General features: G+C 39.5%; 1 protein-coding gene across 3 annotated transcripts in view; it reads left to right on the plus strand.

The window, feature by feature from the left end:
- The window catches only part of SH3BP2 (SH3 domain binding protein 2), a 39585-nt gene extending 18857 nt beyond the window's left edge, over positions 1-20728 (plus strand). Inside the window, exons 1-13 of one of the 3 annotated variants that reach the window (XM_030492798.1) lie at positions 1686-1986; positions 7392-7531; positions 8548-8650; positions 11076-11193; positions 11799-11869; positions 12257-12345; positions 13795-13860; positions 14397-14988; positions 16552-16657; positions 17010-17065; positions 17493-17574; positions 17827-17886; positions 18369-20728. In XM_030492798.1, coding sequence (XP_030348658.1) covers positions 1877-1986; positions 7392-7531; positions 8548-8650; positions 11076-11193; positions 11799-11869; positions 12257-12345; positions 13795-13860; positions 14397-14988; positions 16552-16657; positions 17010-17065; positions 17493-17574; positions 17827-17886; positions 18369-18506 — 1731 coding nt within the window. In that variant the 5' untranslated portion in view covers positions 1686-1876 and the 3' untranslated portion in view covers positions 18507-20728. Of the gene's footprint in view, positions 1-1685; positions 1987-7391; positions 7532-8547; positions 8651-11075; positions 11194-11798; positions 11870-12256; positions 12346-13794; positions 13861-14396; positions 14989-16548; positions 16658-17009; positions 17066-17492; positions 17575-17826; positions 17887-18368 lie in introns of those variants that run through there. The other 2 variants (XM_030492797.1, XM_030492799.1) reach the window with 2 other exon arrangements.
- The last annotated feature ends 686 nt before the right edge of the window (positions 20729-21414 follow it).

Raw genomic sequence — 21414 nt, forward strand, 5'->3', positions numbered from 1 at the left:
AGTCTTGGCTGAAGCAACGCAGCAACACATTCTGATTAATGTTTGGTCTAGAAAGTTAAGCTGAATTTTCATTCTTCCAAAACTATGAAACATCTACAAAATTATATATATTTTTCAATTCCTTAGTGAAACACCAGCTTGTGTGTGTGCATGTATGAAATGGCTACTGCTTTAGCTCTGTGACTTATCTTGATAGTGTTGGAAATCACCAGAAAAGTCAAAAGGGGATCCTGGAACTTGAAATGAAAAATCCTGGTTTTCTGAATGCTTAACAGAAGAACGGGAGAGGACAGCATCAGAAAGATTAGAGTGGAAAAGCAGTACTTCAGGAACATGTATTGGATAAATGAGGCATAATAAAAATGACACTGTTGAGGCCAAAGAGCATGGTACTATAGCTGTGGAGCTTGGAGGGGAAAACCAAGAGGTGTGTCAGACCAGAAAAGGTCTTTTTCCCAGTGTTACATCTATGCTGTTGTTTTGATCATAGCTTTTCTTAGTGAGGTAGGGATGGTAATGCAAGCTTAGAAGAGTATGCTTAGTAGCAAAGAACTCTGGGGGGGGGAAGATTGCTTTAAATCATTGTGGGTTAATGCTTAAAGACTAAATTGGTAACTGATTTTGTAGCAGATAAAGCAAGCGAATTTAATTCACAAACTGCTGAGGTGTAGTCCTCTTTACATCTCTGTGTGAGAAAACTGTGAATTAAGCCACTGAGACAACTGGGCATTGATTCTTAGTGAAGAGCATCAGGATTTTGGGTGGATATGCTGATCCTTTTAGCTAACAACAGGTGTGCGATATTTAGTTTGCTGCCCCTTCCTGTATAGCCTGGCTGTGGAAGGAGCGCGAATAGGTGACCTATGGCGAAGGCTGAGATTTGCTTTTCTAGCTGATGCAGCCGTGGCCATCTGAATATCTGAAATGTTATTTTCTTTTGTGCTTTGACTGTTGAGTAGTTTACAAAAAGATGTTACACAGAAACTTCTTCCTTCTATTTTGGAGTACAGGTTAGTGTCTATTTCCTCAAAAATAGGTGAAGTAAGCTTTACTTGGCATATTTATATATATGTTCTGAAACTTGCTAATTGGTTTTGTCTTGAACTTTCTAGCTTGGGGTGCTGTTTAATTCCAATCAGGGAAACACTTGAATCCTTTTAAGGGTTCCAGATGAAGTGCAAAACAATGGCATTTATTCACCATCAGTTGGTCCTGTAGAATTGCTACATTGTGAGTCTTTTGGATTCGAATTTTACTGTCTTTTCTGGTTTGTGTAGCATCAAACATACAGGCAAGACACGCTCCAAATGCATAATCTTTCAAAATGCTTATTTTTAACTTCTTGGGTTGAAGAGGAAAGGACAAGCTCCAGCAATGGACTGTGAAAACAGAGGTGAAATACTTCTCATAGTTCTGTGGTGCAGTGCAAGTACCTGAAGCGCAGGCAGCACTTCTGAGCTGTGCCTCCAGCAGTGTGAGGGAGCTGAGCATGCTATAAGCAAAAGGACTTTCTTTTTCTCCCATGGGAAAGCAGTTGATTGAAAGGTGAGTAGGAAACAAGTGAGCACTGGAAAATCCCCTCTGCTTTCTGGCTCCGTGACTGACAGAGGTTTGAGGTATGCAGGGTTTGATTTACAACCTCTCTGGGAAGTTGGGAAATCTGACAAAGATAGTGCTGCCCACTAACATTAGGGGAAACAGGAAGTTACAAAGGAAACAAGTCATTGCCTAGGCGTCACTTTTGGCTACGGTGCGGTGCAGATGCACGAGCAGTTGGGGCAGGGTTTCTTTTGTGTGTTGAGCGTACAGCAGCTACCACAGTCACTTTCAACTTTATAGTACACGAAAAGGGGAGAAGTGCAGAGATGTTTCTGTCATGCCTGAGAGGGGTCAGAAGTCATTAATGGCTTTGTCAGCACAAAGGAAACAATCGTTCGGTGAAACTGGCAGCAGAAAAAGTATGTGTCGATCAGGCACGGTCACCAGGTTAGTGCATGTTTGTGGCTTGTGTTTCTGTCATCTTTTTTCTTTTAGGTAAAGAGCAGACTAAAACTCTGAGTAGAATATGGTATCTGGAGTAAAATTCTTTTAACTCATGCAGAAAATTCAAGGGTAAAGAATTGAAGGGGGAAGAGATGAAGCGAGTGTTGGTTGAAAATTTGTGCCAGGAAAGAAAAGCAAGTTGATGCAAGTTAAACTGCATAAACTTACAACAGTGTGTATCAGTCGGGCTTAGTTCTCTGTTTCCTTTGTCCTGTAAGATTTATTTGGCTTCACAGTGTTTGTACTGTGCGATTGATCCTTCTGAGAAACTGTTGTGAAAGGGGCTGTTAGAGGCATTAAGAAATGGAATGTTTTAACCACAAAAGTAGGAGAGATGTGAAAGAGCATTTCAGAAATACTGGAGAATGGTTAATAAATGGAAGAGAGACCTGAACATTTAGCAGAAAGCAGTTTTAAGAACAGATGGTAAATATGTAGATAGTTGAATCAGACTACTACTTTTTGTTCGGAATTGCTGAGAGCACATTGGGGAAGCTTTTATTTTACAGTTTTGCTGTATGTAATCTGCCTCATTTTGATTAAGCCTTTTGTGGAGACTGAAACTTCAGCCTCCCTCTGCATTATACAAGGAATACGTTCATTTCTGTATGTTATAACTTACGTCTAACATTACATATATGTACTCAGAAAGAAACTAGCATCTTGCTTTATGTTTGACTTCCAAATAGAATCTAAAGACTAGAGGTTATGAAATATATGGAGTTTAAAAAGTTCTCAGACATAACTGGCATAGAGATACCTGTTACAAATTCAGATCAGGTCTGATTTTTGTACTGCAGCTTTGGAGTCTTTCTTTTTTGAATTTTTTATCTAGCATGACCAAACTAGGCTCCAGGACAGACTATAAATATTGTTATAGCAAGTGAGAACTTCTAATACAACTTTTGGCAGCTGTAGTTTCAGAAATGAGGTTAATGTGTTTTTACGCCTATATAGTGCAAGATGTGGAGATGATCACATCTGCCATATGTTCTGCTGAAGTTAAGCAAGAACTGAGGACTTGTGGCTCTTCCAGCATGAAATCTGAGGTTGAATCAGCTTGTACTTGCTTTAATTGGGCTGAACGCCAATAGCTCTTAAGGCCAAAAGCAGTAAGTGTTCTTCTATAATGTAATCCAGATTTCTAATGTGGCAGAGTATTATTTTTACTCATGGAGGGACATTTAGCCTGTAAAGTTATGCCCTAGCCTCCAATCCAGCTATTCTGTATGTGCTGACTGAGGGGATAGGTTAAAATTACTTCAGATTTGCATACTACACAATAGCAGAAGTCTACTCTGCATTTAGAGTTTGAGCTTGGTAAGGGTTTTATGATGCAGAAGAAACTTCTGCATCTGACTGGCATTATCTAGATTGCACAAAGGGTGTAATTTCTCATTTTTTCATGCTGTTGTGACTTTTATGCTACTCCAAATAAAAACCATCTCACTGTGATAGTGTTTGAGAGAAGTATACTCATGTGATGGACTGACATTCTTGATACATATACTGCACATGGGTTTGGTTTTTAGTCTGGCAGACCAGTTCGTATATATGAAGTAATTCCAGTAGTAATTGTATAAGCTCTGTATCACACTCAAGAGTGCTAACTGCACTGTTCTGTCTTCCCAAAAGCACTGTTGAAAGATGAAGCAAATTCTACAAACTGCTGTTCCACCATTTCTCCTACTACACTCTAAGGCCTATCTTCTCCCTCACAGGCAAAGTATTGTCATGGGGATCATCTGAGAAACAGTGATGTGAGGCCTTTCACTGTCTCCTGCCACCTCTTCTGGTTCAGATTGTTCCATTCAGTGCTGTTTCAGTGGGGGAGAAGGTTGATTCAAGAGCCGCTTATAATGGGTTTTGGGGCTTGATGGAAAACATACTTTAAAAATACACGTCTAGTCCCTTGGTGAGTGGAAAGAAGAATGAAGTGTGTAGCTATTACTAGAAGCTTGCCCAAAATAATGCATGAGTAGTATCATTTTCTGTTTGTAACAGAGGACCAGTGTCAGAAAAAGAGCATGGCTTGGCTCTGATTGCACTTAGCGGCCCCTTTCTGTTAACATCATTGTCACCTCCATGGAAGGGACTCTGCTTATGCACTTGGGGTGAAAACGTGTAGTGGGGTCTTTGGCTTGTGGTGCAAGAATATAACTGCATAAGAAACAGCTTGGAAATATCTTTCTGTTCTTAATGATCACAGAACCAACAGGCTCTACAGTGACTTAACTGCTTGCTCTTGTGCATACCTGGTAACGCAACGTTCATCTGTTCCTCATGTAACGTATTAAAAATAAATATGAAAGGAATATCAAGAGCGGAAGGAGCATTTCAGAGAGCTAAAGGCAACATATTGTAGGTGCTAAGACCAGAAAAATCAGAAAAAGCATCAATTTTCCTTCTTCCCACTCCTACTATAAGGATCCTGGGGTTACGCTGTTTTGACAGCTTTCTCCCAGCAGCTTGATGCAAAGTAGTGTCCTTCCAGAGTTGTAGTGTCAAGAAAAGAATAAAAATCTGCTTGGGACTAGATTCAAAGTACTTAAATGGATTTTAGAAGCCTACCTCAAGCATTTCAATTCAAAATACTGTCTGCAATGTGTCTGCAAATGAAAGTGCTTGAGGAGCCTACAGATGTGATGGGGAGTGCTTTAAGGCACAATGAGTTCCAGAAAATAGGCATAAGAGGCTTTAAATCTACTGAAAAGCCTGGTGTATTAGGTGGGCTCTTTAGCTCATGTAATGTGTATTTGGTTGCGTGGAGTTCAGCCACGTGTCCTTTTATTCACTTAGCAGGGATGGGGAAGTTCTCCATTGGTCTCTATTCTCAGGACTGTTGTATACTGAGTAGTCAAAAGTAAGAAATGATTATGAATAGAGGAAGCAGAACCTCATGCTCTGCTGTCATTTCCCCTCAGTAGTCGTCACAGTGTAGAACTGGATTTATTCCCCTCCTCTGTCTGCTCCTCTGCTTCTGTGGTTCGGGGTTTTGTTTCTGTCTGCCTGATATTCTGGCTTTTCAGGAGGAGGTGAAAATGCCCCATCCAGGCGTGCTTTAGTGAATAGTCTAACTAGTCTACCCCTGTACAGCCCGCCAACATGACCTAGTCAAATATTTCTCTTTTCTGTATTTACCTAGGGTGGGATGCCCTTGTCCCCAGTGTTTGTCATTGCCTCCCTCAAATCTCAGCTTACTGCTTGTTTTGGATAACCTCACCGAGGCATTTAACTCTGCCTCTTCTGGTTTGTATTCAGCCTTAGGACAGAACACCGAAGGCTAGGTGCTTGTGTTCTTTCTTGTTCTGGTCTTTGTAGTATACGCACAAAGGATTTGAAGACCCATGAGGAACTTGAAACTGTTAGATAGCATTGAGACTAATAGAGTTAGTCCAAGAAAACTGACATCAGAGTGTATTTGAATAAAAAGGTTCCATTTTTACTTAATCTTTTTTCTGAACGTGACTAGAAACAGACTGAAATAACTTAATCATAAATTAATTCCTAATGTTTCAATGTTGCTATGCCTGTTCTTAGACGAAAAAATGAGCCCAGGACTTGCCTTTGCTTTCCTCATTTCAAGGAAGTGACTCTTAGCAGTACTGCAGTGTGGTTTGGTGTCAGCAGCCAGCTGGTTAACATTCACCATTTCCCTCACTTGGGCTTTTCTGCAAGGTGTGGGGAAATAATGGGAAGGAATTAGGGGCTATTAACTTTTGTTACTTTTTTTTCATTCTTAAGAGCTTTAAATATCTGTGTGTAGCCCCTTCTTGGACCTGTTAACACAATGCTGTTGCTAGAAATTTCATTGTGGAGGAGAAGGAGGAAGGAACAGCTCAGCTTGGAAAGATCTCAATCATATAAGAACAGGGAGGAAATAGCAGAAGGAAGGATGTAGCTGATACAACAAAAGTAACTTAACTTTTGGTAAGCAGGGGAGTCCTGGAGGAAAATTGGGAAACCATGGTGCCTTGCAGTGTCTGCTGTGAGAATGTTTCTAGGGCCTTGGATCTGATCTTCTCTCTTTGTGCCTTTTTTGTAACACTGGGGACTAAAGCGTAGTTTTTGTGAATTAGGTTTTCTAGGCTGCCCAGAGAACTTAATTGAGCTTAACTTAATTGCAAGTAATTTCCACCCCTCCCCACTTATGCATCATGAGCAAAGGGCAAACAGATCTACATCCTAAGCTGATCCACTGAAAGATCAATTGAATTGCATTTCTGTTTTTCCTAACACATATACAATGGATACATACTCTGCTACTGCAATTAATCCCTCAACAAAACTGCGTCCCTTGCTTATTCTTTTCTGAATGGGTACTTCAAGTTGCCATCTTAGGCTGGAGAGATGAGTGCTCAGGTAGGTGTGTTGTGCTGTGGGCTCTTGGATTCCTGTACTGAGCTACACTATTAACTTCCAGTACTGTCCCTTTGGGGGAAAGGAGAAGCAAACAAGATCCATTAGATTTCAGTCCTCCACTAAAAGCTTTTCAGTTCTAAACCATCATTCCCTTATCAGAAACTAATTAACTGGAACTTCATTAATTTGCCTCTTACCAGCAAAAGTCTCTAGCCCTACACCTGAGGATAACAGACCCTTTTATGTCTAGGGCAAACTTCCCCTTCAGTTCACGCATTATTTCTTTTCTGTATCACACAGTAGGATTTTTAGCCTAGTTCTGTTACTGGTTGAAAAAAGAAAGGGCTCATAGTGATGTATCAGCCAGGAAAAACTACTACTTAAGAAACTAATTTTTTTGGCATGAATAATTAATGTATAAATTAAATGGAAGCCTGCAGCAATGTGAGATGAACTTCATTTGCACAGGATGCTGTCACATACGACATCCAGTATGAGATTATATGCTAATGCTTTCATTCAGAATAAAACATGAATATAAGGAGTAAGTACTACTGGGTACTGCAATTACTAAAATATAACTGCAGATTCCCTCAAAATTACATTTTGCATACATGTGGCATAGAACTTTGGAGAAGAAATTGATTTTCTTGCCAGTCACCTGCCTGCCTAAGCCTCACGGTGTTATCTGGAGCATTTTAAAACATAAATACTTAAATAACATTTAGGCACTCCTGCCTTGTTTCAACAACTGCCAATCGCTTTTGAGAGCTGTATAAAAATAAATCGGGACTTTCTGCACCATGGTTTTTTATACATTACCAACTTCCTGGAATCTCTGAGCACCCGTCTGTGCTACATACTTGCCTGCTGAACCATGTTAGTTGTTTGGAAAACTTGTTTAAGGAAACAAGCTTTGTTTCTCAGTACTCATTTCTTAAAGTAAAATCTAAGTTTAAACTCTTTGTAATTATTCTAAATTGCAGAACGATGGCCTCGCAGGAGCAGGTCTGGCCAGTCCCAATGAAGGCAATTGGAGCACAGAACCTTTTGACAATGCCTGGAGGAGTGACCAAATCAGGGTATCTTCATAAAAAAGGAGGCACCCAGCTGCAGATCTTGAAGTGTAAGTTGACTAAACTAAACGTTTTAAATGCTTGCCTTCAGGGCCTTTAGCACATTTCGTGTTAACAGGCTATTTAATGAAGCTGATCTTCCACCTTGCCTGTACTGGATTGCAGTTGTACTGGAATATATAAATGAAAGACCCATATTGAAAGAATTTCTTTTAATTGTTTTGAAACTGTAAATCTTAGATGATAAATGTTGTGGGTGATTTACTTGGTTAAATCTTTTGTCAAGTCCTTCACAAGTAAGGTTTTAAAGACACAAACAGATTCCTGGGGTATGTATCAATTTCAAATATTATTTTCTAAAAGAAATTAGTACTCAGCTTTTTTTCCAGTTGGTTATTCTGTATTGGAAAAATATCCCTGTCTCCTACTGCTGTTGTGAAATAGAAATTTTCTCACTGCCAACATTAGCTTGTACTTAGAAACAGTAATTGCTTCTGGAATCAGAATCTATTTACGTGGAGAAAAGTTAAGATTATGGGTTTGTTTATTTATATGCTATTCATTTGCTATCTCTGTTTATACTTCTATAGTGAAGGACAAAGATTACTGCCTTTGATAAAGGAAGGAGTGTTGCCCCCTTTAAAAAAAGGAGAATAAATCATCAGGGAGATACCATCATGAGTTTGGGCTGTTCATAAATATGTATCTATACCCTTTGGCTACCTTCTTCCTTCCCCTTTGTTTTAGGTTGCATTATTGCATTAGCTTATTCCTCTAGTAAAGGAGCACAAGTGGAGGTCAGACCTGCAGTCTCTTAAGCTTCTTTTGAAGTTATCAGATCAGCTACCTCTGAAATGAGAGAAGCAGATGCTCCCTTTAGTCCTGAAACACTGTGAGCAGACAGCTTTACCATGTGGCTGATGGTCACTGAACTAGTTTGTGCTCTTTTATAATGATTAATAAGATGACTAAAATCTTAAACAATAGTTCTAACTAAGTTAAGAGATTCTAGTTGATGTACTGCCTTTGGATATATTTTGCTCACTTTCTTTCTTTATCTTTTCAGGGCCATTGAGATTTGTGATTGTCCACGAGGGATGTATTTACTATTTTAAGAGCAGCACATCTGCATCTCCACAGGGTGCTTTTTCTTTGAATGGTTACAACAGGTGAGTGCCAAAGAACTTATTTAACAGCCAAGCTTCTTCTACTTAATACGGGGGGGACTATGGTTTTCATTTCCAATGAAGTTAAACAGAACATCTGTTGTTTGGGTTAAGCACTGATCTCGGCCTCTGAGAGGTGTATTCCTTTCAATCTGTATATATGATATTTCCTGTGCTTTGCAAGCATATAGCCATCATCTTTTGTAATTTAACTAGTAAGGCTATTAAAATTGCAGCAGGCTTACTCTTGTTACTGACTTAATGCAGACTTTGCATGTGCAGGTAGATGTGGATTCTTTTGGATAAATTATCTTTGTTCTCTAGTGATTTCAGTGATTGTCACAAAAATAGAAAGGACTCAGAAAAGAGTATTTATGGAATTACTGATTCAGTAACGCATGTCAAAACTGATTCAACTACAGTAGTGATAAACGAGAGAACGTATGTGCAAAATGTCTGACTAGCCTTGTTACATGTTATAAATCTTAATATTTGCTTTTTAAGTTGAAGACAAAAAGACATGTCTTTCATGTTAACCGTGACTACCAGAATCTGAGTGCAGCATACATACAAGGCTTACAGTTAGAAGCCTAACCTAACTTTAGGAAATTACTGTTGTAACTGATGCTCAGAAAGGATTACGGAGAGAATGCAGAGATTTATCACATTATTGGTCCTAACCACTGCAATTTTTTTTTGTATTTTTAAACATGTATGTTATTCTCGTACTGCATAATGTTCTCAGACTTTTGGAATAAGGAAATATCTTTTGTTAGAATATGAGAGCCTTCTAACTGGCTGCAACAATGATATATTTTATGGGAATACAGTTGTAAACATTGTAACTAATTAAAAATTCAGTATTAATTTAAGAAGCCTGTACTGTAACTTGGTCATGATGGTAGCTTCTGTTGTCACATTAACATGAAAAATACCATGGAATCTGTAAATGCTAGGGACTGTGTCATTGCTTTTCATACATCTGCATTCTAGCAGCCTTGTAGAGACTTTGACTGTAATCAGGACCAGACCTTGGTTAGTGTTATGCACAGTCATAAGCATTATTGAGAAATCATTTGAAATGAAAGAATTTGTTAGACTGGGTAGTTGCATAAGCCTGCATGAAAACAAGTCACTCCAAGGCTTCCCTGGACTTCTGTTTTGCAGTTTTCATTCAATAGACTTTATGTGTGAAGAGTGGACGTGAGATGAGAGAGTGCTGAGTGCACTAATGACTCAAAATGTATAGTGATGCCTATTGCTAGTATCCCTCCCAGCTGTACCAGGGGTATTTCCCACATTAACATCCTTACGAGCCTTACATTAGTCAAATAGCTTAAGAGTTCCTTTTGTGCCTTTGTTTTGGAGTGGGCAGATGCAGAAAAGTACATCCTCCAGTTTAAAAGTAGGATTGGGGTTCTAAAAAAGAGGTAATCTCCAATTTTGCAGTGGACATTGTTCTTAATGGCAGCTTCAGGGTGTTAGGTAGATTTATGTTTTTTTCCCCAAACATTATCTTGAATAAGTCCCTAATCAAATGTCAAATATCTCTTTTCTATGTTCTTCTTTCTATGTTCTTCTAGAATCTTCTTTTCTATGTTCACAAACCAATATTAAGGACTTACGGAAATCCTGTATTGCATAAGGAAGATGGTGGGTAGAAAAGTTCAGGAGCAAGGAAGCAAGTCCCAATAATGACTTGTAAAAGCTTTTATGGGATTCCTCTTTGGTTTATGCAGAACAAATCTTAGAAATGTTGCTTTTAGATTACCCACAGTCTTTAGATTTTGGTCTCTTTATTTGTTCCAAAGCCTCACAGAGAGCATCTACAACCAAATTTTTGCATGGATGTAAGGAATTTCCTCATTTGAGACCCCTCTGGGGGAAAAATAAGAAGAAACAAACATATCTAATGCAGTTTGTGAAAGAGGTTGAGTTGCGCTTGGTTTAAAATAATAAAAAAGGGCAAGAAAGTGTTTATAAGGGAAAAGTGGAAAAGTAAATTAACTTTTAATATTAGTTCTCCTTTATTTTCATGGAAAATGTGTATTTTGGTTTTTTTCCTCTGTGCCTTTCTGAAATAAGGATCACAGGCACCTTAAATACTCCTTGCCATGGTTTGAAGCTTGTGAATTAATGCAGCTCATCAAAACTATTGAACAGGTCAAAAGATCCATCTGTAAATGTGGCTGGTGGTTTAACGAGTGCTCTTTGTCCTGTCAGCGCTCTTGCGTTGTCCTTTCTACCCACTTCAGTGGATACAAATGCACACAAATGCAGGGATTTTTTTAAGGCTTTCTTCTGGTCTTGGGGGTTATTTTTCCCAAGGCAGAACTGGCCTGTAATGCTGCTTTCTGTCAGAGCTTTATGACTTGCACAGCAGAAATATAGGTGAAGGTTTTCACGTATTGGTGGTTCTGTTTCTCAGGGTTATGCGGGCAGTTGAGGAGACGACATCAAGCAATGTGTTTCCTTTCAAGTTAGTTCACATTAGCAAGAAGCACAGGACGTGGTTTTTTTCAGCTTCTTCTGAAGATGAAAGAAAGGTAACTTTCTTCTTCATTTGCAATGTAGTTTTCCTTGAAGCAGAAAGCGAATCCTGGACTTCCCTAAAATCTAAATGACCTGGACACGCAGCTCCCACCAAAATTTGTATACCTACTTCTTTTGGCTCCTCTGAAAATCATTTCTGAAGTTTTAACTAGTAAGTTAGTGTTAGTTCAAGTTGTAATTTAGGGAATGGTTGTAAGTGGCACATAGATGGCGTGGTTTTCTCCTTAATCTTCGTTTTATTTTTAGCCAAGGAACAAATATTTGTATGTTAAACCTTCGATAAAGTGTGAAACCTTTTCAGTGAGATCTCTCACCCATAGACATAGTATGAACAAGCACCTGGCTTTAGAAAGAACAGCTTGAAATTTGCAGACTAAAAGTTTAATATATTTAATATGTTTAATATACATTCTTATAGCACTTTAGATAGCACATTTGACTGGTAAGTCCTCTCAATATAAAGGATTAATGGATGAATTCTATTTCAGTGTAGGTTCCTTACAGAGTTACTCTGTTCTTACAGAGATGGATACTATAAATTTTTGTTTAACGATTTAAAGATGCTTGTGTTGAATATTGTATTCTTTTTCTTATTTAGAATTGGATGCTATCCTTGAGGAGGGAAATCGATCACTACCATGAGAAGAAAGAAACAGTAACAGAATGCAGGTATAAACCCTTAATCTCCATTTGCTTTTTATCCCTTTTGCTCTAGTTCTTGACCATGGTGCTTTAGGCTCTTTGCACCTACAAATAATTTACTGTTAAATCAAAACAGGTGCAGTAAGGCCCAAGAATGAAAGGCCTTTCCAATACGTAGTTTAAATAATGCCAAGACAAACCAAATGTTTTTACTAAGAGAACTTTAAATGTCACTTTTGTGTAAAACAAATAAAAACTCTAAACAGACAACAGCAACGTATCTGGCTGTTAAATGGGAACGAGGAATAGATTGCTTCTGCTTTTCCAGCATTCCTTTGCAGTGCTGCAGTCTGTTTACTGTCCCAGGACCCATAGCACAGTGATGCAGAAGGTACTCTGTCTTTTCTTTTGCAGTGACTCTGGTTCTGATGCAGACAGTTTCTACGGCTCAGTAGAACGTCCCATTGATATCAAGTACTCCCATCATTCAGCAGATAATGAAGGTGACAAATTTAGACACTGATAAATAAGATTTACTTGCTTATTTATTTCTTCTGGATTCTGCAGGAATTATTCCCATAGCTTAAGCAAACTGATCTAATTTGCAACTATAAATTCTTCTTTTTACAAAGCGTGTAGTTCTTGTAATTTTAAATTAGAAGCAGTTGTTCTGTGCCATAAACCATTAGTAAAAATTAATGGTAACTAAAGAAATTCAGATCTTTCAAGGAGGTGTCTGACACCCTTGGGCGACGTGGTCTAGTGTGAGGCATCCCTGCCCATGGCAGGGGGTTGGAACTAGATGATCTTAAAGTCCTTTCCAACCCAAACCATTCTGTGATTCTATGATTCTATATTGGGATGTTGTTGTCTGTTTAGTATGAAACAGTTCATCCCTGCAGTTCACGAAGATCTTGCATTAGGCATAGGATGTGCTTATGTGAAATGCACAGGGGAACATTATTTGACTTTTAAACTGAGTAACTTTTTAAAGTAAGGCTCTGAAGGTCTGATTCTTAGCATAGCCTGTTTTTAATCAAAGTTTTTTCCTTGTTCATTGCTGTAGTTGTTTCATAGTGAGCAGTTTGGGCTGGGTGTGTTTATTTTTTCATCACAAGTGAGGCCATTACAGCAAGCCTGTCAGATAAGTGTTCACAGCATATTCCAGCTACTGACTTCCTAGTCAAGAAATGTGCTACTACAACCCTGCATGAGAAGCCTCGCCTCAAGGTTCAACATAGTTCCTTTACTAGGCCTTATCCCACCTGCCCTTTCAGATTTCTAAGGGCAGGGTTGACTGGAGCAAGTACTTCCATTTCCTGACAGGAAATTCCCAACTGTTTTTCCTGACTAGGACAAAAAGGCAGGAGTGAATCTTTTTAGGAAATCCGGTTCATTGGCTGCAAAGCAGAGGAGAACAGACTCAGCAGCATTTCATATAGGATTGTGGTTTAGAACTTTGGTGGTTCTGGGAGGGAAGGGTTGTATGCAGTGCAATGCAGTGTTAAGGTAGGCTTCTGTGTTGCAAAATCATAAAAGTTTCTGGTTTATGGTTAGGTTTTGGGGATTACTTTTTTTTCCAACTGGATTTGCCAGTGCATCCATGTAGTTGTGTATCTGCAACTAAGTAGAATTGTTCTCAGGAGGGCTATAACATTAGAAAGTGCCACCAGAAAGTAAATTTTAAGTTGAAAGATGGGAAAAATGTACTATGAAGTGTAGCTCATCTCCCACTGTTGTAAGTGATGGCTTTTTTTGAATTGACAAGAAAAATTTAAGGAAACATCTTTTCTAAGTACCAAAGAGATGGACCAAAATTATTCTTTTTTTCCCCCCTCTTTTTTAAAAAAATGAACTGAAAACTACTTGTTTATGAAAAAGCACTAAGTCCTCAGTAGTTTTTCATGGTTCCAGGAGTACTTGGAGTCTGATACACTGATTTTTATTTGTAGATTACGACCAGGAGGAAGAGGATGAGTCTTACTTGCAGCCAGATACTTCTGACATAGTAAAAGATGGTATGTGATTCCTTTCTTTCCCTTTGCAGAAGGGCTCCCAGTGAAGGCAATATTTGTGTAGAATGCCAGATGATTATTTTGGCTTGGTCATATCTAAAGTAATGCAGATGGTGAAATAACTGAGGCAATGCGCAGGTATCTAATCTTGAGAGGTATTTAGGGTCAAAGTTCCTAGTAACAGCACAAACAATTTGCAGGGAGTGTTACATGCCTTAGGGCACGTTTTCTTGCAGGCCTCCTGCCCTGGAAGGTCCCGTGTCTGGCCATCAGTCTGGAGGAGGGGTAATGCTTTTAATATGGTCTCTCTGGTAAAGTCATTGTGAGCCATCCCTGAATAGAAATTGCAGGAGTTTACTACATAAAACATTCAGAATCGTGCTGGAAGTTAAATGTTTATTCAGCATTTGGGTACTGTCAGGCCAGATGCCAATGAAATATCTTGAATCACACAGAAAATGAATCAGAAAAGTCTCGTTTCTTGACATACTGTATTTCCCCTCAGTGTATAATGTATTTTGGATGTTTTCTTTCTGTAGATATGGTCCTGCCCCCAGCCTACCCGCCTCCACCAGTTCCTCATGTCAGAAAAGCTCCCTACTCAGAGTCAAGGGCAAATTCCTTTCCTGGGAAATCTACTGTGCCAGCACCACCACCGCCTCCGAAAAGAAGCTTACCTGATATCAAACTAGAAGATATCTTAAACGTGAGAGAACCCCAGTGCCGAGCTGAACCTAATCTAAAGATCCAACCCTTATGTCGAAGGCTCAGTGAACAGTTGCCCCCTGTGCCCCCTGTACCCCCTCTACCTCTTCTCAAAAAGACTGTGGGTATCAAAGAATCTTCCTCCTTGCCTCCAGAGCCTGTGCCTTTAGTTCAAGTTCTTGCTACTCCAGAAGGGTGTGAGAAGCTAAAAACCTTAAACCTTTCACCACGAACTCCTCCTCCGCTACCGAGCAATAAACCCAAGCTGTCACAGCTTACTGAAAAACCAGTAGAGCCCAGAGTGCCAAGAGAACACAGTAAACCTGGACTGTTTGTGCCACCACTGCTCCCAAAGCCACCTGTGCCAACCCACCAGCCACCTGGAGTCAAGCCTAGGCCAGAGAAGTCTTCATGTCCCCAGTTACAGTAAGTATGAAAACACAAGGCACTGTTTTCCCATTGTGCATTAGGTAACTAGCTGACAGACTGATTTCTCACATTCACACTGACATCTGTTTTTCTTCCCTGCTCCATCCCTCTCTTCCTCACAGTGTTGTGCTGTTTTGCCTCTATTGCAATGGGTTTAGCTTTTGAAATAGTTCAGAAAGAAATTGGAAACAAACCAAACTTAAGAAAAAAATCCACCAAAATTTTGTAGGTCATTTCTTTTCAGGTGTGTCTTAAAGATTTAATAGCCTTTGATCACAGGTCTTTATGTCAGAACCTCAATGAACTGCAAAAACAATTTTAGGCTTCTGTGGAGATAGGAAATGTGTTTCGTTTCATATTAAGATCAGGGAGGTGGAATTAGTTATGGTGGTGAGTCAGATAAAAATATTTTTGTCCATTGGATCATTCAGAAGCTCTGAAGAACAAATAATAAATTCTTTAAAGACAGTACAAGGAAGACACTGATATACTGGAGTGAGTCTAGGGGAAGGCCAGCCGGATGTTTGGGCTGTAGCACATGATGTATGAGAAGAGGCTGAGAACTGGACTCATGCAACCTTTAGGAAGGCTAGTAGGAGACCACTGCTGTCTACAACTACTTAATGGTGGGTATGGAGAAGGCAGAGCAAGACCTCAGAGGTCTGCAAGTGATAGGATAACAGGCAGAAGTCATGACCTGGGAAACTACAGTTAGATGTTAGGAAAAGGTTTTCACCATGTGGCTCATGAAACACCAGAACAGGTTGCTGCTGGGAAGCTGTGGCATCTCCATCCTTGGACATACTCAAAACTTGACTGGGCACAGCTTTCTGAGCTACGTGATCTAGTTGGACCTGCTTTGTGCAGAGCTTGGACTAAATGATTTCTAGAGGTCCTTTCCAACCTAAATTAATCTGTGATTGCCTAAATTAATCTGTGAGTACTGTGTCCAGCGCTGGGGCTCTGAACATACGAAGGATGTGGACCTGTTGGAGCAAGTCCAGAGGAGGCCATGAAGATGAAGCACCTCTCCTATGAATACAGGCTGAGAGAGCTGGGCTTGTTCAGCCTGGAGAAGAAAAGGCTTCAGGGAGACCTTAAAGCAGCCTCCTAGTACCCAAAGGGGCCTGCAAGAAATCTGGAGAGGGACTTTTGACAAGGGCATGTAGTGACAGAACAAGGAGGGGAATGGCTTTAACCTGACAGAGGGGAGATTTAGATTAGATATTGGGAAGAAGTTCTTCCCTGTGAGGGTGCTGAGGCACTGGCACAGGGTGCCCAGAGAAGCTGTGGCTGCCCCATCCCTGGCAGTGTTCAAGGCCAGGTTGGACACAGGGGCTTGGAGCAACCTGCTCTAGTGGAAGGTGTCCCTGCCCATGGCAGGGGGTTGCAACTGGATGAGCTCTAAGGTCCCTTCCAACCCAAACCAGTCTGTGACTTGAAGAACAACTGAAACTTGTTCTTCAGTTCTAGTTTTATCATCCCTTCAGTGGTTTTTGTATATTTGTTCTGTTTTCCTGAGGAGATGTCCTTCAGTGTTTGTTCTTTTTCTGCCAGGAGATCACCACCAGATGGACAGAGTTTTAGAAGCTTCTCATTTGAAAAACCAGCACTATCCCCCAAGCCAAAGGAACCTGATGATGATTCTGATGATGACTATGAAAAAGTAAGAGCAAGCAGATGATCCATTCTCAAAGAGGGTTTTTTTTCTTGTTTATGTGCACTTCTGGGAAGCTTTTAAATGCATTTTTTTGGGGGGGGGGGACCCCTAACTTTCTGAAGACACAGTGCTGTGGTTGATTTTTTTTTGGGGGGAGGTTGAGCTTTCAAGAATGCCTTGATAAGTTCTCAATTTTAATGTAGGATGTAAAGGAGGAGGAAGAAGTACAAAGTCAAGATTAAATCACCATTAATAATTCCAAATGCTGATGGCTGTAGCTTATTTGCGTAACATGTTGTTAGAATTTTGACTTGTCGTTGACTCACATAGGGATTGATTTTCTTCATATTTTTTACAGGTTGGGCTGCCTGCTTCAATATTTCTTAATACCTCTGAATCCTTCGAAGTTGAAAGGTAAAATATGACTTTAAAGTAGTTGCTTAGAAGTCTTAAAACGTACAGATCAGTAGTCCAAAGAGCATGTCGATAGGTACAATTTGTGTTTAAAAACACAATAAAAGTGTTTTAATTCCTTTAATGTGGGAATCACTGTTTAGGAGAGTTAGCTTGGTGCTTATGTGTCAACTGAAAATGCACCCAATTTGCAAAGTGATGTTGCTCCATCTGGAGAAGGTTGTTCTGCCAGGGCGCTCAATGGGACAGAAAGCCAGATCTGCACTGCCTTGCTGGGTCAGATGCTGGAACAGTGAAATTCTTCCAGCTATGATGTACTATGAATTATTGCAACTGAAATAGAGATTTCTTTAATAAGAATTGTAAGAATCTAGGCATTTTACCTATCTGATTCAGAACATGCTAATATATGTAATTGCTGTTTTAGGATATTTAAAGCTAGTAGCCCACGGGGACAACCACAGAATGGATTGTACTGTATTAGGAACTCGTCTACCAAGGCTGGAAAGGTAACTTGCAGTTGCTAAATCTACCCCCCAAAACCCTTTTTGATTTATAGATACTGTATCTTATATATGATAAAGCACTTAAAAATTTAGATGTGCTCTTTCCTTAAAGCAAGGAAATCTGAGATAATCACTGTCATCACATCAGTGATTTTAATTCGTTTAACCTGGATTGTAACTAATTCCTTACTAATATACTGACTTAGAAGAGCTTATTAGCATAGACTGAATATGGTATATTTTTTCTCCTTCAAGGTGTTGGTTGTGTGGGATGAATCTGCAGAAAAATTGAGGAACTACAGAATCTTTGAAAAGGTCAGTAGCTGCACTCTATGGGCATGTCTAATACATGTGTATACAGGTATGAATTTCATGTATACGTGTATATAAAGTGTGCATGTGTATAGGTATGTATCAGAACTAACAAGTTAAAGTCTAAACTTATCCCCATTCCTAAAAGTAAAAATAAGCGGATTTACAAACACTTGGTGCAAGATGAGAGTTTGAGGACTCGGATCTGGGCTTTCTAGTTGTTGTGTCAGGCAAAAGACATACCAGCTGTAAATTTTCACATCAGAATTTCAGCTCCAGTCAAATCCTAAAAGAATAAATATTAAATTCCTGCGTTAAATTTGGACTTCCTTGTGTAAGTGACTGGTTTGCAAAGCAGTAGCTTGTTTGAAAGAACTTCTTAGTTCTGATGAGGATGTTAAGGGCTTTATTAAAACATTGAGTTGGAAAAATTATTGTCAATCATTACATACATGTGGCTTTTTTTTTTTCTTGTTTTACACCAGGATTGCAAGTTTTACCTGGATTCAGACATCATGTTTTTGAACATGGGGAGTCTGGTCGAATACTACAGCACTCATGTCTTACCTAGTCATGACAGCCTGATTCTTCGGTGTCCTTATGGTTACTCTAAACCAAGGTGACATGACTGGCATAATTCACTGACTTTTAGGACAAACACATTCTCTACTGCCCTTGAATGAGATGTGGACACCTGCCACTGCTGGACATCCCGTTGTTTGCACACAGAAACTGAGTGTGTTTCAACCACTTACTCACAACTGAATTGTGCATAACCTCCATTGAATGAACTCTTGGTAAAACCTTATAATCCAGATCAGTGGATTTCATGGTCTTTTCTTTTAAAAAGAGCTGAAGTGATTACGCTGTGAAAGCTGCCCACGATACTTACACCTTTTATGAAACTGCTGCTATTAGTAATCTCCTTGGAATGTGGAAGATGGACATGAACAAAGAAGTGGTCTGAATACAACCCATACAGAAAAGGGAAACTTCTGAAAGCATACCAGAATTTGCTTGTGACAGGGAATACTAATACTCTGACTTGAAGGTATTACTCCTTAAGTCAGCACTGGTGCTCAACTGAAGTTTTGTATTACTTGTATAGTTGATGTGTAAATAATGAAGACTTCTATGCAAATAATTTGATTCACTATAGGTAAAGATGATCAGGAAATGTGGCTGTTGTTTTTTAAGCCACCTCGTACATAACCACTTCATACATAAACCTTCAGATGACAATGTCTGCAGTAATCCATATCAATAGGGTACTAGCCAACTGATCGAGCTGTGGCATCCCACATGTTGCTTTGTGACATGCACTTCAGGAGGGCATGGAATAATTCTGATTTGGCTTTCTTGGGAGCCCCATTGCTTAGTTCTGAACTGGAAGGGTAGGTGCCTCTACTATTTTTAATGGGTATGAGGAAAGAGAAGGGGCTACTTAATCTCAAAGGGGAAGGGAGGGAGTCTTTTGATTACCCCAAATTCTGACTAGCAGTTTTTTCTCACGTTGCTGTAACCAAAGGTTCTTTAAAACAAAACATGGAACCATGAGTGTGATGCTACTACCACTCCATAAACGTTTGTGGTCAGTCTCTTGGGCTCAGGTTGTCAGCCCACTGCATTCTGTTCTGTTCTAGGGCAGACACACTGCCCTAGTCTGCTGCTTGTAGATCACCAAGAATTTTTCCATTATTAAAATTGCTGTTTGTAGTTGCATGCAAATCTGGTTTTAACATACTATTAAGTGATCAGTGATAGGCATTACCAGGGTGCTTGTGATACTCATTCCCTAGTATTTTGGGGACAGGTATCCTAAAACCAAGGGCTTAATATTTATGCCAAAATTACCCTATTCCTAAATTCTAATAAGAAGAATAGATTTATTTTAATGGCCTGTTAAGTAACTTTGACTCAAAGTTGTTATGGCCTCATACTCTAATAATGGTTACAAGACTTGTAATTCTGTCACTCCTGAAGCAGGAGAAGGAATGAAGTTTCTGTCAGCCTGAATCTGTACCCATAAACTTCACTTTTTCTGTTACCTTTTCCACGTCAGTTTTAGTCTTGTTGCAGTTAGATGGTCACAGCTTTGAAAACATCAACAAAACCATTACAGAATAAGAATTTTCTGTTCATTTTACTGTTCTGTTTACTGAAAACAGTAAACCAGGAGTTAATCCTTAAGGGATTTTCCTTAATGAAGAGATGCAACATCAGAACAAAGCATAGGAATCAAGGCAGGAAACTCTGCCTCTGCCTTTTTCAAGTGACACAGACATACGCATTATCAGCCTTTTGATCTCCGTCCCTGCTGTAATAGGTTTTATGTGCATAAAGAATATGCAGTATTTAAATGTCAGATTCCGATGGTAATATTGGATATTTTGCTTCTAATTCCTTTTATTTTAAAGGAGAATCCCTGTGGTTCACTGCCCTCATATGATCCATTCTGTAAAGAAGGCTCAGCCAACAAAGCATTTAAAAACTGGTTTGGGCATATCGATATATGGATATCAAAGCAAGTTCTAGTTTCTTGAGTTTACACCTACTGCTTAGAGAGTAAATTTTTCTCTGGGAATAACTGACTTCCCTGTGTTGTGACAGTCACACTCCCACTATGTCTGGGGCCCTGTTCAGATACCTAGTACTTTTTGGCAACCATATACTCTTAAGATTTTTAAACTGTAAAAATACTCATGTAATCCAGTACCTATAAAACATAACACTGTCTTTACCTGTGTAATACAAGATTTGCAAATATGTAAATTTTTGTGTTAATATCCTCGTTTTATATAAATGTATATATTTCTGAAGTGGATAAACTTTCAATGCCAGTTCACCTAATTCTGTGCAGTTGTCTTTAACTTCATGGGGGGTGAGATGTGTTTTCATGCTTTTGTAGTTGTGTTGACTAGTGCTGGATTCTTCTGGCTGTGAAGTTACATTAATTAGCTTTCCAACCCCCTCAAGAAGAAAGAAATCTTCATGTAAGCAACGCTACCAGAAATTGAGCATTCTGGTCATGAGACACTGTGGCTGGGGGAGAAAATGACCTTTTTTCCATTTACATAAATGTTTCTTGAGTGCAGGCTTGAGGACTGCAGCATCCACTTTATCTATGTGCACACAATGCAAGTATAGCCGTAATAAAAGGAGCATCTTGGAGGGATGGAGATGTTTGAGCAAGAAATCCAAGTATCCAAAGGTGTTCTTCAGGAGTTTGCTTGGGAAAAGAGGATCTTCCCGCTCCCGACCAGTGAATAGCCCTCCTGCTCAGAAACACCAGTGTAACCTGGTGGGTTTACATCTGCAGGTTAGTACAAGTACAGTAGGCTGACAGCTTTGTAGGTTTACACCTCAGACATCACCAGAGTTCAAGGCGGGAGGTATAGATAAGGACGTGCTGGGTAATCCCCTCATCCCTCCAGAAACAGGTAGAAGGATTCCAAACGAACCTGTAATTGCTTATGCTCTCTCTTCCAAGTCATCTTGCTCCTACACACTAGTCTAGTCTGTTCTGTGAAG

Source organism: Strigops habroptila, chromosome 7, assembly GCF_004027225.2.
Source record: "Strigops habroptila isolate Jane chromosome 7, bStrHab1.2.pri, whole genome shotgun sequence".
Taxonomy (NCBI): domain Eukaryota; kingdom Metazoa; phylum Chordata; class Aves; order Psittaciformes; family Psittacidae; genus Strigops; species Strigops habroptila.